The sequence below is a fragment of the Engraulis encrasicolus genome, chromosome 18 (genome assembly GCF_034702125.1).
Source record: "Engraulis encrasicolus isolate BLACKSEA-1 chromosome 18, IST_EnEncr_1.0, whole genome shotgun sequence".
Taxonomy (NCBI): Eukaryota; Metazoa; Chordata; class Actinopteri; order Clupeiformes; family Engraulidae; genus Engraulis; species Engraulis encrasicolus.
In genome coordinates, this window is record NC_085874.1 from 13299825 (window position 1) to 13317324 (window position 17500).

Below are 17500 nucleotides of genomic sequence, written 5' to 3' on the forward strand. Positions count from 1 at the left end.
TATCTCCAAAGTGTGTGTGTGTGTGTGTGCGCGCGTGCACGAGAGGGTTGGTGGGTGGTTATGGGGTATTGCCTGTGCTTAAGTGTTGTGTACGTCTCGATCGTTATGTGGGTGTGTGAGATTGTGTATTTGTAAGTGTTTACTGCGTGTGTGTGTGCTAAATAGAGATGCGCAGATGATGATTATTTTTCATCTGCAACCACTTCTCAAAATCACTATTTATTTGCACGAACGTTTGTTTCACCAGTTTTCAAAACTGGACCCACAGGCCATTCCCAGATAAGTTGTTAGGTCTATTGAAGATGCATCGGCTATGAGTATCATCAACACCCCTGCATTTAATAAAATATTATTTTTCATCACATCATTCACACGATATGTGGTTTATTCGCAGTCTCCGTGGCTGCATCCGCTATCGGCCCATCGCGTGCGTGTGTCTCCTAACGTGTGTGTGTGTGCATGTGTGTTGCGTTGCTGTCCTCAACTATTTGTGGGTGTGTGTGTGTGTGTGTGTGTGTGTGTGTGTGTGTGTGCGTGTGTGTGTGCGTGTGCAGGTAAGTGGCTGGCGTGCCAGTCCATGGATAACCAGATCCTGATCTTCGGGGCCCAGAACCGCTTCCGCCTCAACAAGAAGAAGATCTTCAAGGGGCACATGGTGGCCGGATACGCATGCCAGGTCGACTTCTCCCCCGACATGAGGTATGCGCACAGATTATTTCACATTAAACATTCAAATATAGAAAGTCTCTCAGTGCAATAGTTGTTACTGATTGTTGGAGGATGATGTGTGCGCTCGTGCGTTTGTTTGTGCGTGCGTGTGTCCGTTCATGCTGTGATGAGCTGGCTTGTTATAGCTGTTGAGTTAGGCTGGTGTCAGCAGACTGGGAAGAAGGCCCAAAACAGCCGTTTGTTTTCAATTGTCCCAATTGAGGCTCTAATTGCTGTAATTGGTGGAATTGGGCTGCAATGGGCCGACCTCCTGCTGCACTGCGTGGTGCTCACAGCACTGTGCGCGTGCGTGCGTGCGTGCGTGCGTGTTTGGGTGTAGGGGATCATCTCTAATTGTTCTGAGTTTGTTTTGGCACCATGATGAATCACCGACCGCACACAATGAGTACATTCCAATATGCAGACCCCCGTCCTCCACTTGTGCTTGTGGTCTTGACTTTTGCTAACGTCCCGCCTCCGTGGAGAAAACAGTTTTCCCAACATAGGCTGTCAGCCTAGCCATCCCGATTGCAAATGAGGAAATGACATTAGAATCGTGCGTCGTCAGTGATGTCATCATGAGGTCACAAGTGAGGGGAGGACGGAAGTCTGCATATTGGAATCCACCCATGCACACAGTCGCACACCCACATCATGGAAGGATGAGGCACATGTGCTTGCATTGCCGTGTACACATGGCCAAAAACTCTCACAAGGTGCATTCAGGCCGACTAATAACTGTGCCGGTGCCCGTTCCCGCACCTAATGGCGAACCGACTGTCGTGTTCGCGAACCGGAAAGTTGGTTGTCAATGCGAACCGCTAAATTCTTTTTCTCTGCGAACCGTGACGACAACATGACTGTCAGCAGGTTCATCCGGGTAACGCAGTCATGTGCGGAAAAAGTTCAGAGCTCGGTATGACCACGGGCGGTTTGCAGATAAGCACTTTAGTGCTGAATGTAACTGGTGCGAGCACTGGCATCGGCTCCGTTCTGGCCGGCCTGAAAACCGTAAGAAAGATCTGGTAGAAGATCTTAGGCTGCCCACACTGCTCACCGTTCAAAAGCCTCAAGGGCTTATTTGAACTCCCTGGCAAACCGTTCACTGATTTTCATGTCTCTCTTTGTGTCTTCTGTCGTGTCTCTGTCTCTCCTTTTTTACGCTCTTTCCCACCCACCATCCTCCCCCTGATCTGCCTCTCTTTGGTCTCTCTCTCTCTCTCTCTCTCTCTCTCTCGCTCTCGCTCTCGCTCTCGCTCTCGCTCTCGCTCTCTCGCTCTCGCTCTCGCTCACTCTCTTCCTTTTTTCTTTCTTCCCCATCCCTCACTCTCCTTCCTTCCATCCCTTCTTTTTTTTATATCCTCCCCTTCCCTCTCTCCGTAGCTACGTGGTGTCGGGCGATGCGGACGGCAAGCTGAACATCTGGGACTGGAAGACGACCAAGCTGTACCACCGCATCAAGGCCCACGACAAGGTGTGCATCAGCGCCCTCTGGCACCCCCACGAGACCTCCAAGGTCATCACCTGCGGCTGGGACGGACAGATCAAACTCTGGGACTAGACGAGAGGAGAGGAGGATGGACATGGTATCCCGAGTGGAATGGAGGAGAGGAGAGGGGGGTGGACAATGTGGGAGTGGAAAGGAGAGGAGGATGGCCACGTATCCGCCAAATAGAGAGGGCAATGACTGGGAAGATGAAAGGATGGAGCAGCAAAAAACAAAAAAAGGAGAAACTGTTGATGAACCCGAAGAGGAAGAAGGGGGAGGATTGTGACAAGTGGGGTGGAGAAGGGGATAAGTGGAAGTGAACAACAAAACATGAAAAAAACAAACATAAAAAATAGAAGAAGCGACAGATAACAAATGACAAATGACAGGAAGATAAAGAGAGGTTTAAATAGAGACTTGTAGAATTGGAGAACATGTGGCAGGGAGACTGTTTTGTTGTGTTTTTATTTGTCCCTTTTGGTTCAGTAATTTGACTTTTTAAGCCTTTCTTTCTACTATTTCCACCATTCCTATCATCTCTCCTTCTGTCTTCTCTCCCATCTCTCCCACACTCCTTTCTTTCACACTCTGCCTCTCCCTATGGATTCCACTGTCAGAGGTGTTTCCAGGGCTGGTATCCAGTCCTGCAGTCTAGTTAATTTTATACCTTCCTTTCTCTTCTTCCCCCACTCATCCAAACGGGGAGGAAGAGCAAAGGCCTGGTTTTTTAGGGTTTTTATCTTTTTTGTTTTTTTATTTTTATCTTAATCTGTGTTGACTGTATAAATAACAGCTGATCACTGTTTAAATTCCCACAATCCCTCAGCTCTATATGTGCATCTATGTATGCAACATGTGTACACACACACACACACACACACACACACACAGCGATGAACTCTTCGTATGTCAATAAACCATTTTGTACATTACCCTTGATGAGCTGCTCTTGATATTCTTGTAGCACGCACACGTTCACACACTCGTATATAATACACGTGAACTAAAGTGCTCCGCATCAGTCTATTTAGACCAGTTTTCATGTTATGGGGAGGGAGTATGGCCTGGTTTTGTTATTTGTAATCTTCCAATCCACCAGGCTATGGAATTCCATTGAGGAAAAATATAGCCAGTCCCTAAACTTGATTATTCCGATGCTATTTTTTTGTTTTGTGTCTGTTCCTCTGTAATCGGTATGCAGATTCATTTTATTTTCCTCATTACTCACAAGTGTATCTTTGTCATTTGAAGATTTTTTTTCACTCTGTTGCTCCGCTAAATGGACACCTCATACTTTGTAAAGAATGTAAGAAAGCATCTAAACATCTTTTAACATCACATGCCTTTGAAAAAGTTACTAAATGGTAGTAAAAAAAAAAGCAAATCAAATCAAGTCCACTCAAGGACGTCCTGGCTGAGTTTTTAGAAGTCAGTTGCTCCGCACAGGCCAGGCAGGGTTTACAGCACCAGGGGGATGAGTCTGCAAGACCCACCACTCAGAGCTTATTTCTGACATGAACGAGCCTTATTTGGGTTCTTGGAAGAACGTTGCTTAGTCTGTATAGTTCTAATGGTTTTATGAATCCTATTAATTAGGCCAAATGAATAATAGAGATCCTGACATCAAGTATGTTTTAACTGATCTGAAGAACTAATGCAGCATTGGATAGTCAGTTATCATCATTAGGCCGCCGCCTACCACCCATATATCAGATTGTGAAGCACTGCTATCCAATGTTTGGTGTGTGTGGTGAAAAGGGAATGGGATATGAGAGAAAGAGAGGGGGATGGAGAGACAGATGTGTGGATAGATTTGAAGAGAAAGAATGCAGAGAGATTGGGCTGCCCTGCTGAAGACTCCGGGCATCTCAATTGACTCAGCATACACTCATTCACCTGCGTGCACGCACTGTATGCACACGCCCATTGCAAGAGAAACGATTCTAGGCCTGTTTGTTTCACTTGTGTACTGATATTAGCAGTGTCTGTTAGAGTTTTAGTAGTCTATTATCAAAAGTCATGCTGCCCATTCAAAAATGCTACCTTTTTCACAATACTTACCAGCACCATCAAGTTCTAACTATGACTGGGAAAATTGCCTTTTTCATACATGATGAGGTGAATCTTCTTCAATTTAGAATTTCTATAAATAGACGTTTTTAGCGGCAAATCCTACTGTACTTTAGCTATACTAGTAAATATGACTATTTTTTATTAAATATTCATGAAAACATCTCATTTTGCAATATAGGCAGCACAGTTTCAATAAAGGTTGCCGGTTCGACTCCTGACCCGCCAGGTTAGTGGAGGCAGTAAATAACCAGTGCTCTCCCCCATCCTCCTCCATGACTGAGGTACCCTGATCATGATACCGTCACGCCGCACTGCTCCATTGGGGCTCCATTGGGAAATGCCGCCTTGCGTGGGTGAGGCATAAATGCAATTTTGTTGTGTGCGGAGAACACTTGGTGTGCTGTGTCACAATGACAGATGGGAGTTGGAGTTTCCCAGTTGGGCTATATGGCTATATCACAGGTTCTTCTGTGATAATGTCCCTTGCATGAAGACGTTAAGTCAAAGCAATGTGTGTGCGTGTGCGTACATGCGTGTCAGCATTAGTTCTGCTGCAGCATGTTGAAGCCTTTGTAATTATAAGTCAATCCTCATGGTGCATCATTCTCATCTGAGTGTGTTAATTCGCATTGAGGTTACTGTGCAGCGCCCTTAGGGAATCACCAGTGCTATTATTAATAATAATCACAGTGCAGATTAATATCCATGACGAGCGGATTCGGAGACAGCGCAGGCTGGGCCTTGGACAAAACAACCTGAAAGCACTTGAATGTGGTAGAGAGAGAATTGTGTATTTACCATGGACAAAAAACACTCCTGTGTAACCAGACATTTCCTGCAAGTTTGCTAGTGCTAGTTTTCTGCTCTTTTCCCCCTGTTCTTTTTTTAAGGTCTCCATACTTAACGAGATCAAGGAAAGAAAAATAGGATCCCTGTGGATATCCTATCAAAGTCAAATGACCCCCATGGTATGACAATAATAAAATGCTCTCCTCTTTCAGTGCACTTTAGATCTCTCTAGTCCATGGAGAAGTAACACTACCCAAAACCTTTTGTTTTCATTACACTCTATGCCAACACTTGTCTATTTGATGACTGGAAATTTGATACTACGGTAGATGTTTACTTCAATGGTAAGGTAATGCTTTGTTTTCCTGATGTCCTCATTCGACCTCGCACACACACGCACGCGCACACACCACACACACACACACACACACACACACACACACACACACACACACACACACACACACACACACACACACACACACACACACACACACACACACACACACACACACACACACACACACACACACACACACACACTTAGGCTCTCACACTCACACAAATAGAACCACTTAGGTCAGCTTGTTTATATGTTTTCTCCAAGAAGTGTGTGTGTGTTTGAGATTTTTTTTTTTTTGTGACCCTCAAATTTCTTTGTTTCTTTAAGAAATGTACAAATGCCTGATCAAATTATCAAGGTTACAGTGGTATGAGAGAGTCTGGGCACCATTTTTGAAAATCATTACACCGGTTTATCTCAGGCCTTAGATCAGCAAGGGTGAGCTAAACTTCAGAATAATTGTAGGCGATACATACCCTCTTCGGGGTGTCCATATTTATGCACGTGCCTATTTTTGTTTAAATCGACATGAAATTGTTTTTGTGATACCTATTACATGATTTCACAACTGAAATATTTCTCTTTCCCTGGTTTAACATACATGTTGAAAAGACGTTGCTGCTTCAAACGCTCAACAAGAAATAAACCAATGTAATGATTTCCCAAAACGCTGTCAGTGACCAAAGTACTTGCACTAAGAAATGTGTTTGTGTTCATATTCATCTGGACATGGCCTTGAACCTATTTTAAACACAGGTACATACTGTTACAAAAAGGTTGGCAATATATAATAAATAATAATAATAACTTGGTTTTATATAGCGCCTTTCAAGTAACCCAAGGTCGCTTTACAAGAGGAGAGTGAGCAAGGGAATAGAGAGAGGGAGGAGAGGAGGGGGGGTAGAGGTGGGGTTGGGGCAGGGTAGTTAAGGACCATAGTCCTCAGTGAGTAAGTGTGATTTTAGGTGTTTTTTGAACGTGGCCAGTGTGGGGGCTTGACGGACATGGAGAGGAAGACTGTTCCAAAGGGTGGGGGCAGCAACACAGAAGGCTCTGTCACCAAAGGTCCCTAGCCTGGAACGAGGGATGATATTGTCAGCCATTTACGTACTGTATGTCACTGTCTCACTCTTATATGGTGTGGATGCAGATAGCAAAATAATTTCCCTTTTTGTTAATCAATAAAGTCAAGTCAGGTGAAGTCAACTCATCAGTCATGATTCAAGCCCAGTAGATGGTGATGATGTACAGTACACATTTTTTATTGGGAAGCAAACAGTTTGCCATTTTTATCTCTTTCACAGTTCAATGTATACAGTATGTGGAGGAGCAGGGCTGGACTGACCATCTGGCATACCGGGCATTTCCCGGTGGGCCCTGTACCTTTTACATTTCTGAAAATAGGGGCCCACGAGGGTGCAGGGCCCACCGGTGAGTCAGTTCTGCTCCACTAATTATTAGGGGAGGGCCTTTAAGTCATAAGTGCCCGGGTCCTATTTCTCCCCCAGTCCAGCCCTGTGGTGTGAGGAGTGGTTTATTTACCTTGCTACACACCCATATGACACTCATAGTAACATTTGTACCCTGTTTGCCTTGAAGAGCAGGCTATATCTCTATTATTGACAGCTTGTCGTGTGCGTGCGTGCGTGCGTGCGTGTGTGTGTGTGTGTGTGTGTGTCAGGCTTGTACGAAATTCCGAATGGAAAGAATTTCAATTCAAAGTAATGCCATAATACGAACACTAGGTGGTGGTGTTCTATGAAATTTCAATGGGTGGTGTAGATTAAATTAAAAGAAATTCAAGGTAATGGCACCACCTAGTGTTCGTATTATGGCATTATTTTGAATTGAAATTCTTTCCGTTCGAAATTTCGTGCAAGCCGTGTGTGTGTGTGTGTGTGTGTGTGTGTGTGTGTGTGTGTGTGTGTGTGTGTGTGTGTGTGTGTGTGTGTGTTTGTTGCTTAAAGTGACCACAAGAGCTCAGGATAGGATACTCTGTTGTCAGTGTGATTCATGTGAAACTGCACAACTTTTGAAAAAACTGCAGTCTTTCCAAAGGGGCCTTGTGAGCGTGTAGTAAATGCGTGCATGCATGCGTCCGTGTCTAATAAATGAGCCGTGCCGTGCCATACTGTGTCCGTCTTCACCATTGGTGTGCTACCAGCATAGATGGATAGATTGCTCGTACTGAAATGGGTCTCTCTCTCTCTCATCCCTCTCATCCCCCCAATGTCTCTTCTCTTTTTCTCCTGCCTATGATGTCTCTCTCTCTCTCTCTCTCTCTCTCTCTCTCTCTCTCTCTCTCTCTCTCTCTCTCTCTCTCTCTCTCTCTCTCTCTCTCTCTCTCTCTCTCTCTCTCTCTCTCTCGTGGTAGTGAATGTTAATGTACCATGTCCACTCATGCATTTGCCTTCACCCTTCCCTTTCCCACTAGTGTCAGGTATCTTGTGGAAAGTGAGAGTGTGTGTGTGTGTGTGTGTGTGTGTGTGTGTGTGTGTGTGTGTGTGTGTGTGTGTGTGTGTGTGTGTGTGTGTGTGTGTGTGTGTGTGTGTGTGTGAGAGAGAGAGAGAGAGAGAGACGGGAGAGAGAAAAAGAGGGGGCTAGCACTATGTTGAGAAACCTAGGGGTCACAGGATAACCTTCAACTTCTGATTTGAAACACACCTAATATAAGCACTCCAACTCACGCATACGCACGGACACAGACACGAACACAGGCATGCGCACACACACACACACACACACACACACACACACACACATTGAGTTAAAACGAGTGTTTGTGTGTGGTTGTGTTCGTGCCCATAATTAGAAATGTAGTGTCTGTGTGTGTGTGAAACCATGAGTCATCCCTTTTGAAATCCCTGGGCTTTAGTGTGGATACCTTTACCGGGGATATACAGAAGGCTTGATACAAACAGACTTAAAAAAACAAAACAAAAAAAAACCTTGCAGCAGCTTTCTCCCAAGGCACAGTCAGGGCCTGCAAATAAGAGTCAATCCTACGGTACAAGCTGACAATCTGAAGCCAAGACTGCACACCAGCACACGCACACGCACACGCACACGCACACGCACACGCAGACACCTGGGTTCAGTCACAGTCCACTGAATAGGTTTGATTGTCTGGCACAAGAAACCACTGTGGTGAGGTGTAATAGGATGCTGTGTGTGCATCTGTGTGCGTGTGTATGTGTGTGTGTGTGTGTGTTAATCTTTGTACAGGTGGAAAGCACTTATGATGAAAAAAATGTCAAATGTCAGAGTGTAGCGAGTGAGTCCCACCTATTAGAGGTTGTCTGGAGCACAGTTTGTACAATTGTGTGGCAAATGAACAGTACAGTACCAAGCATCCATGACCATACTGTAGGAGGCAACTTCACATCAACATTGGGAGGGTCAGTACAGGTATCTTTCAGTATCTTTCTAAATATCTTTCGGCAGTGTAATTTTGTAGTCATCATTAGAGGGTCCCCCACAGGGCCAGCCCGTCCAAATAGACAGTATAAGCAAATGCTAAGGGCGCTGATCAGCTAGGGGGTGCCGCATCAGAAAATTAGGGATGTTAAACAAAAATCCACTCAAATTTCTTTAAGACATTACCATAATTAACAAAATGAAAGTAAATCAGCATTGAAACAAATAAACTGTGACTCATTTAATGTCATTAGGCTCATTTTCCCCCACTAAATTGATCATTTTGTGAGCGAAAAGGTAGGCCGGTTTTACCATCCCCTGGTTCTAATTTCGTTTGTACAGAGGGTCTTCAACTGCTGACCTGAGAAACTGAAGGGGTGAACTCCTTTGCAATTTGAAGCACACATGCTATTTTATCCAGTCGCTTAAATGTATTTATGACATTGACAAATTATGACTTCTTCGAGGGGTGAAATCAAAATGTGTGGCCCCTCCCTAGTCCCTCCTATGTTCGCTGTTCAGATGGTTGTCTGTATCAAGACCAAACCCCTCTGAGAAATCCAGTTCCAGACACCACCATCTTTGGTGGTCCATGGCATCAAGATGTTGGAGGGAGAGAGAGAGAGTGTGTGGGGGGGAGGGGGGGTCAGAGGCCCCCCGTTGTTATCACTTCTCTTCTCAGGATACCACTTGTCTCACATGAAGACACAAAATGAAGGGTTGAGGCAGTGTTGAGTTGTCCCATAGTCACATTTTCATTGTTGTTTTTCCAATCATATCCATGGCCAACACTAGGCTGAAAGGTGGAAGTTCAACTGCTTTGCTCATCACCTGAAGCTAATGTCTGTGAAGATGGTCATACATCAAGGCCATGCTAGTCAAAAGACGTCAGTTGTACTGTAGACTTAACTGGACTTTCGTTCTGTGGCCTCTATGTTAGCTAATATGTTTCCTCTTTCTTCCAAAAGGCTACAACAGTTCCATCTGGATCGCTGGAGATGACAAAGCTGTCGCATTGCCAGGGTATGAACTGGTGTAAGAGGCTAATCAGTCCAATCCAGCCCAATCCATGGCTGGTCCTACATGAACAACTTTGTCATCCCTACTCTGTGGGATGTGTGATGTGATTGGCCAAAGCTACTTCCATCGCGTGTTGACCCAGCCAAGCCTGTAGACGCTGCTGGCGTTCCAAAGGTTCTTATGCAGAAAGAGGCGGGGCCTGTCTGGGTCCGACCAGCTGTGGAACAGGCTGAAGTGAGCGAGCTCCACCTCCTTCAGCAGGCTGAACCAATAGCGGACCACGTCATGCTCCTCCCCGCTCACCTCGAACCCGGCCCAGTGCAGGTGGACCTCCAGCAGCAGTTGGCCGACGGAACTCAAGACTCCTTCCAGAATGAGGTTTTCTAGAATCTTCCACTCGGCACTCTCCATGTCCACCTTGAGAATGTCCACCTAGGATAGCACAAAGCACCAAAGGTATTACAAGGAGGTAAATAAATAAGCTCAACAAAGAAGACCGTAAAAAAACCAAGCAAACAAAAAAAGTCTTTACACAGCGTTCAGACTGTACAATCAATACAAGTTCTCTGTGAAAACTTGTAGTACTGCAACACTGATGAAATAAACCCAGATTTTGATTGAAACAATACAACACCAGATGTGTGGCATAATCAAAGCTAAAGGCGGTCCAACAGCATATTAGTGTGTATGACTTTTGTCTGGTGGGGAACTTTCTTAGGTCTGGCTTTGTAGAAAGAGGTGATGATGAAACCAGGCTATCAAGTGTTCACCAGTCTTGACCACTGTTTACGCAGACACACTATAGCCTCTCTCTCTCGCTCTCGCTCTCTCTCTCTCTCGCTCTCTCTCTCTCTCTCTCTCTCTCTCTCTCTCTCTCTCTCTCTCTCTCTCTCTCTCTCTCTCTCTCTCTCTCTCTCTCTCTCTCTCTCTCTCACTCACACACACACACACACAGAGTGATTCAAGATGTGCGTTGCAATGCACTGACACAAGCTTGACTGTGTGCGTTTCCATATGGCCTCCTCACATTGTTTTTTTTTTTTCGGGAACGAAAGTCAAAGTGAGAGAGAGAGAGAGAACGAGGGGAAAAAAAGACAGAAACAAGAGACAGAGGAGAGGATAGAAGCTGCCCAGCTGTTAAAAATTAGAATTGCAAAGTATTTTCTCGCTCTGCAAGAGAGAAAAAGAGAGAGATAGAGAAAGAGAGAGCAGGAGAAAGAAGAGAAGCAGGGGTGAGGGTGAGATGTGTGTTGTGACGGATGGCCTAAATTACACTCCGTTGGGGAAATGGGGGAGTGGAGAGAGAAAAGAGTATAAAGCAAGCAGTAATAAAGGAGAGAGGGGAGAGGGGGATGAGGAATGAGAGAATGTGAAAAGGATTGAAAGAGAGAGAGAGGGAGAGAGGGATAAGGAAAGTGACCTTGTTTCTCAGACACATTTTTATTGTGCTCAGGATGGAAACTCTTTCTGTCTGTCTTTCTTTCTTTCTCTTGCTTAATCTTTTTTCTCAGATGATAGTATTTTTGTTATGCTATACATAACTCGTCTTTGAGAATCCTGTTGTCATTTTTTTATATGTACTGTCAGAACAAGAATCACACTCACGCACACACACACACGCACACGCTCACGCTCACGCTCACGCACACGCACACGCACACGCACACGCACACGCACACGCACACGCACACACACACAAACACACACTCACACACACTCACACACACACACAGCATGCATACATACATACCTGTACATGTGCGCAATGGGGAAAGCCACACACATACATACTTTATGCACATACAGACAACATGTGTGTACATACGTACAATAGGCCTATAAGGGCGAGTAAGTAGTTGTGCGTCATTGACTGAGCTAATGGTGACATCATTCTCTTGGTCTTTAACAAGATCCCACTACGATTCATTCCAGACTTCATTATAATTCTGAGTCTACCTTTTACAAAAAGGTCCAGTTTCATCAGCCCCTGTGACGCCGTGATGCGCGTTGCTTTTATTGGAGCGACTGTATTTGGTTTAGTAGTGCTAACAAGGAGACATTTCCTAGAGGCATTTCGAAAAAGTATATTTTTCTCATCTTCTATTTGAATCAGTACAGTCTTTTTTTCTGTCATGATTCTCTTTCTCTCTCTCTCTCTTTCTGTGTGCGTGCGTGTGTGCGTGCATGCCCGTGCGCGTGCGCGTGTGTGTGTGTGTGAGTGTGTCCATGTAAGTTGCTTTGGATAAAAGCGGCAGCTAAGTGTAATGTAATGTCAGGTAAGTGTAATGTAATGTAATGTAATGCAACACAACACTCAAAAGCATGTCTCAAGAACTCTGCTTTGATATCTAATACTTTCATACTTCACATCTAGACTGACTCATCACCTCTCACAGCAAGTCGTGCTACTGTATACACAGGGGAGTCTCCGCACCTCTCTGTATTTGGCTTAGTTACTAGTCTCTGGAAAGCTGACTTTAGATGTTTGTCAACATGTTTTAGATTTCAAATGACATCAGTTACATGAGTCATGGTTTACGGCTGAATTAATCACATACGAGACCCGATAAGAAATCCATCCTTTGGGGGGTGTGTGTGTGTGTGTGTGTGTGTGTGTGTGTGTGTGTGTGTGTGTGTGTGTGTGTGTGTGTGTGTGTGTGTGTGTGTGTGTACACACGTGTGTATGCGTGTTTGTGTGTGTACACGTGTGTGTACGTGTGTGTGCACGCGTGCGCGCGCGTGCGTGCGTGCATGCATGCGTGCGTGCGCGTGTGTGCGCGAGCATACATGTGTGCCTGCTTGCCTGCCTGCGTGTGTGTGGGTATGTGTGTGTGTGTGTGTGTGTGTGTGTGTGTGTGTGTGTGTGTGTGTGTGTGTGTGTGTCGGTCTGTCTGTGTGTTCATGAGATTCTGCTGCAGCTGCAGAGCTCCAGTCTTCAAGGACCTAAAATTTAATTAGCAACAGCGACACTGTTGATTACAGAAAAAAGGAAAGGGGCTGTGTGTGTGCGCGTGCGTGCGTGCGTGTGAGACCGGGGTAGCACTATGTTGAGAAACCTAGGGGTTCCCAGGATAATGGGCAGCTTCTGATTTGAAACACACCTAATATAAGCACTCCACCTTACACACACACCCAAAGACATTGTGTTAAAATGAAAGTGTGTGGTTGTGTTCGTGCCCATAATTAGAAATGTAGAAGAGGTTGCAGGCCAGCATGCATACACATTAGAACACATTTCAAATCTCTCTCTCTCTATCTCTTTCTCTCTCTCTCTCTCTCTCTCTCTCTCTCTCTCTCTCTCTCTCTGTTGACATGTCAGATCTGTGTGGATTGCTATATACTGTAGATGATTCATGACCTTGGCCCTTGGCTGACTCAACTCTGTGAAAGAAACTAAACACACACACACACACACACACACACACACACACACACACACACACACACACACACACACACACACACACACACACACACACACACACACACTCTTCAGCCTAGCAGCCTATCTTCTGTTACATGCAAAACCTTGTCTACGTAAGCTTTGTGCAGATTGTCTGATCGCTCTCTGCAAAAAAGGGGAGGAGAGCTAGTGAGGAGAGAGATAACATCTCCGAAAACATGACAGCACACACTCATCAGCACATATCTGACAAGCACTACTGGAGCCTGCTGGTGTGGGGTATACAAGTGTGCGTGCGTGCGTGCGTGCGTGCGTGCGTGCGTGCGTGCGTGCGTGCGTGCGTGCGTGCGTGCGTGCGTGCGTGTGTGTGTGTGTGTGTGTGTGTGTGTGTGTGTTTGATCTTGACGTGTGAGCTGTTGATTCAGATCAGTTGATGCACGTTGCCTTCAAAATCCTGTCGTGCTTACCAATGTATTGCCGAATTCTTTGTCGAGGGAGGGAGGGAGGGAGGGAGGGGGAGAGAGAGAGAGAGAGAGAGAGCGAGAGAGAGAGAGAGAGAGAGAGAGAGAGAGAGAGAGAGAGAGAGAGAGAGAGAGAGAGAGAGAGAGAGGGGGGGGGGTATATAGTGCATCCTCAGTGGTGAGGAGTGCAAGCACTTGGTAGCCTGGTTTCATCATCACCTCTTACTACACAGCCTGACCCCAAAAAAATTCCCCACCAGACAAAAGTCATACACACTAATATGTTGTTGGACCGCCTTTAGCTTTGATTATGCCACACATCTGGTGTTGTATTGTTTCAATCAAAATCTGGGTTTATTTCCTTCCAGTTTGCAGTAGGCCCACTACAAGTCTTCACAGAGATCTTGTATTGATTGTACAGTCTGAACGCTGTGTCAGCCTTCTTCAGCATATCCCAAAGACTCTCTCTGAAGTTGAGGTCTGGACCCTTTGGTGACCAATCCATGTGTAAAAAGGATGTCTCATCCTCCCTGCTTTTCACCCCGACAAGTCTTGGCATTGTAATCTTGGAATACGTATGTCTGTGCTGTGCCATCAGGAAAGAAAAAGGATTTTAGAACGGGGAGACACACCCATCAGAACATGGTCATACATGGGGAAGACATTGAGGTGGTGAAAAACTATAAATATCTGGGAACTGTAATAGATGACAAATTAACTTGGAGCTGTAACACCGATACTATTTACAAAAAGGGAATGCAGAGACTGTACTTCATGCGAAAGCTAAGACAATTTAAAGTGGATAGGGATATGATGCGTGTTTTTTATCATTCTTTTGTTGAGAGCATTTTATGTTTCTGTTCTGTGGCCTGGTACTTCTCCCTGTCTGTTGTTAATAAAAATAAGCTGCATAAGATAATCAACATGGCCAGCAAGATTGCCTGCCAGCCACTAAATAGCATGGCCATGACTGTTGAAGCAAGGGTGGTAAAGAAGGCAAATACCATATGTGAGGATCTCTCCCACCCCTTACAGCAAGCATATGAGTTGTTTGTTCGTGTTTGTCTATTGTGTTCTTGTTTATTGTAATGTCTTTGTAATTGTATCAGATGCACTGAAAATGGCACAGAACAAATTTCCGAAAGGACAAATAAATAATCTATCAATCTATCAAAAAGAAAAAATGATATTGATATGCTCATTCTTTGACCAAATACTGTAGCTGAACCAGACCTGACACAGCACATTTCGGACTTCACCCCATTTCTCTATGACCTAGATGCAGATGTGAAGAGGTCTGGCTTTACATGGGGACAACTAAAAAAGATGGCCCAGGATCCAAATGACTGGAGAGCACTTGTTTGTGGCCTATGCCCAAAGTTGGGCGGTAGAGGCGTAGGTGTAAATAAGTAAGTAAGTTTCTCTATGGAGGGCTGGCGAATAAAGCGACCAAAGCCAATACACCGGGAGCAAAGCGACCCAAGCGACCAGAGCGAATTTCAGCTATTAAAGTCAAGCTAATATTATGGTAATGAGCTATGACGCGGTTGGTGAAAACCAATTGGAATATTCATACTGTATGTCTGAATGTCCCAGGCTGACAAGACAGAGCCGTCATGTGACTAGCTAAATCAAACATGTCAATGTCACGTCCATAGCGGATAAAGCAAATTTGTAGCGAAACTTCTTCAGCGATCTTGGCTTCTCGGGTAGCGTAGGCCGTTTCTGGTGTGCATGTAGCTTTACAAGAACGCTCACCTCTTGGTGTCCGAAGTTGTTGAGTATGGTGGCCAGCTTCTTGGTGTTGCCGTGGTAGCGCTGCGCTGAGATGGCAGGGTTGGGGTCTCTCCAGTCCACCGAGAGCCGGTGCACCCAGAGGCGCTCGCCATCCTGCAGGTGCGGCTCAGGGATGCTGGGGTCGAAACAGTGGGCCTCGCACCCCCGCTTCACCAGTGCACGCTCCATATAACGCTCATCAGCACCCAGACTAGAGAAAGAGAGAGAGAGAGAGAGGGCGAGAGAGAGAGAGAGAGAGAGAGAGAGAGAGAGAGAGAGAGAGAGAGAGAGAGAGAGAGAGAGGGAGAGAGATAACTCAATACTCTTGTTTATTGTATATTTCCCCAGGATTCACATTACAGGTCACTGTTAGAGATGTATTTTTACACACACGCAGACTCAGTGTGAGACAATTGTTGAAATGGCCTATGCAAAACGTACTGGATAGTTTTGAGTTGGCTGAAGGAAGGAAGGAAGGAAGAGGAGAGAGAGAGAGAGTGTGTGGGACATGGCCGCTTGACACCTAGTTTAACTAATCTGTAAAATGGGATAAAGAATTCAGTGAGGAAAACGTCAACACATTTCATGGAGCAGACTTCTGCTTTCATCTGAAATATTACTGATAATAAAATTAAAGAGTGAATCACTGTATTCTTCAGGTCATAGCCTGTGATAGCGTTTACGCGGAGAGAAAAAAAGATGACATGAGAAAAGATGGAAGAGGTAAAGGAAACCTCATTCTGTGAGAGGGGGAAAGGAGAAACATGTCTTTTCCCCTCTTAAAGATAAAAACAAACAGAGAGACAGATATGAAATGAAAGGGGTGTGTGGGGGGGGAGTGTTAAAGGTGCACTGTGTAATATTTTTAGTAGTTTGCTTATATATATTTAGTAGTTTAGTCCACCCAATGAGTATGGCGGGCGCCTGATGTTGGTGAAAACGTGAGAAATGCCGGGATGCCCCACTTAATGAATAGAAGGCATAAAGAGGCACCAAGAGGAGGGAGAGATGCACAGAAGAACAACATGTACTTCTGGGTAAAATGAAACCATACATACAAAAGCTGTGTGTGTGTGTGTGTGTGTGTGTGTGTGTGTGTGTGTGTGTGTGTGTGTGTGTGTGTGTGTGTGTGTGTGTGTGTGTGTGTGTGTGTGTGTGTTTGTGTGAGTGCGTGCGTGCGCGCGCGTGTGTGTGTGTGTGTGTGTGTGTGAAACCATAATAAGCTCTGGGTGTGTGTGCGTACATTTCTTCGTGTACATGGGCATGCATGAAAGTATGCCATATGTGTGAGTGTATGTGTGCCAAAATTTAGAATTGTGTGTGTATGTGGTGCTCGGTGTGCTTGTGTGTGTATGCATGAGTGTGTGCGTGCGTGCTTGCATGTGTGTGTGTGAGTGATTTCAGCTGCAGCTGCACATGTGCTTATAGTGGAGCCTCTACGTCTCTGGAGTTCTGTGTGCAGGCCTGGATTAAGATGACGTGGGGGCCCCAGGCTACAGGTTGCTGTGGTGCCCCCACTGGCAAAGCAAATTTTGTGATAAATTTGCAGAGACAGTATCATAATTATGTGCTAGGAATTAAGGATAACATTTCTACCAATTGCACTCAATATGACAGTTGAATTTTTCAACATTGCATCTTGTCATAATTCTGCAATTTTTCACTTTGAACCAATCAGGGCCCCCCTGGCAGGTGGGGGCCCCTAGGCTGCAGTCATATCTAGCCTGTGCATTAATCCGGCCCTGTCTGTGTGAATAATGCATATTATGGAGCAGAGGAAACAGTCAACCCTCTCTCTCTTCCCCTCTCTCTCTTTCTCTCTCTCCTTCTCTCTTTCCTCCCCTTCCGCTCTCTCCCCCCTTCGTCCATCGCCCTCTCTCCTTCACCCAACATTTTTCTCTCTACTCCCCCCCTCTTTCACTCTTCCTCTATCTCTCTCTTTTAATATCTGTTCTTTTTCTCTGCCCCAACTGCTCCATGTAGATTTCCATCTACTTTGCCCTCTCTGTCACTTCTCCCTA

General features: G+C 45.3%; 2 protein-coding genes across 3 annotated transcripts in view; one reads left to right on the forward strand and one right to left on the reverse strand.

Moving 5' to 3' along the window:
• Positions 1-2466, forward strand: part of cdc40 (cell division cycle 40 homolog (S. cerevisiae)) — a 20934-nt gene extending 18468 nt beyond the window's left edge. Inside the window, exons 14-15 of the mRNA XM_063222362.1 lie at positions 555-699; positions 2092-2466. Coding sequence (XP_063078432.1) covers positions 555-699; positions 2092-2269 — 323 coding nt within the window. The 3' untranslated portion in view covers positions 2270-2466. The remainder of the gene's footprint in view (positions 1-554; positions 700-2091) is intronic.
• Positions 2467-8133: 5667 nt separating this feature from the next.
• Positions 8134-17500, reverse strand: part of mettl24 (methyltransferase like 24) — a 35487-nt gene continuing 26120 nt past the window's right edge. For both annotated transcript variants that reach the window (XM_063223078.1, XM_063223077.1), the window contains 2 exons: positions 15462-15690; positions 8134-10271 (listed from right to left, as the gene is read on the reverse strand). In XM_063223078.1, coding sequence (XP_063079148.1) covers positions 9957-10271; positions 15462-15690 — 544 coding nt within the window. In that variant the 3' untranslated portion in view covers positions 8134-9956. The remainder of the gene's footprint in view (positions 10272-15461; positions 15691-17500) is intronic.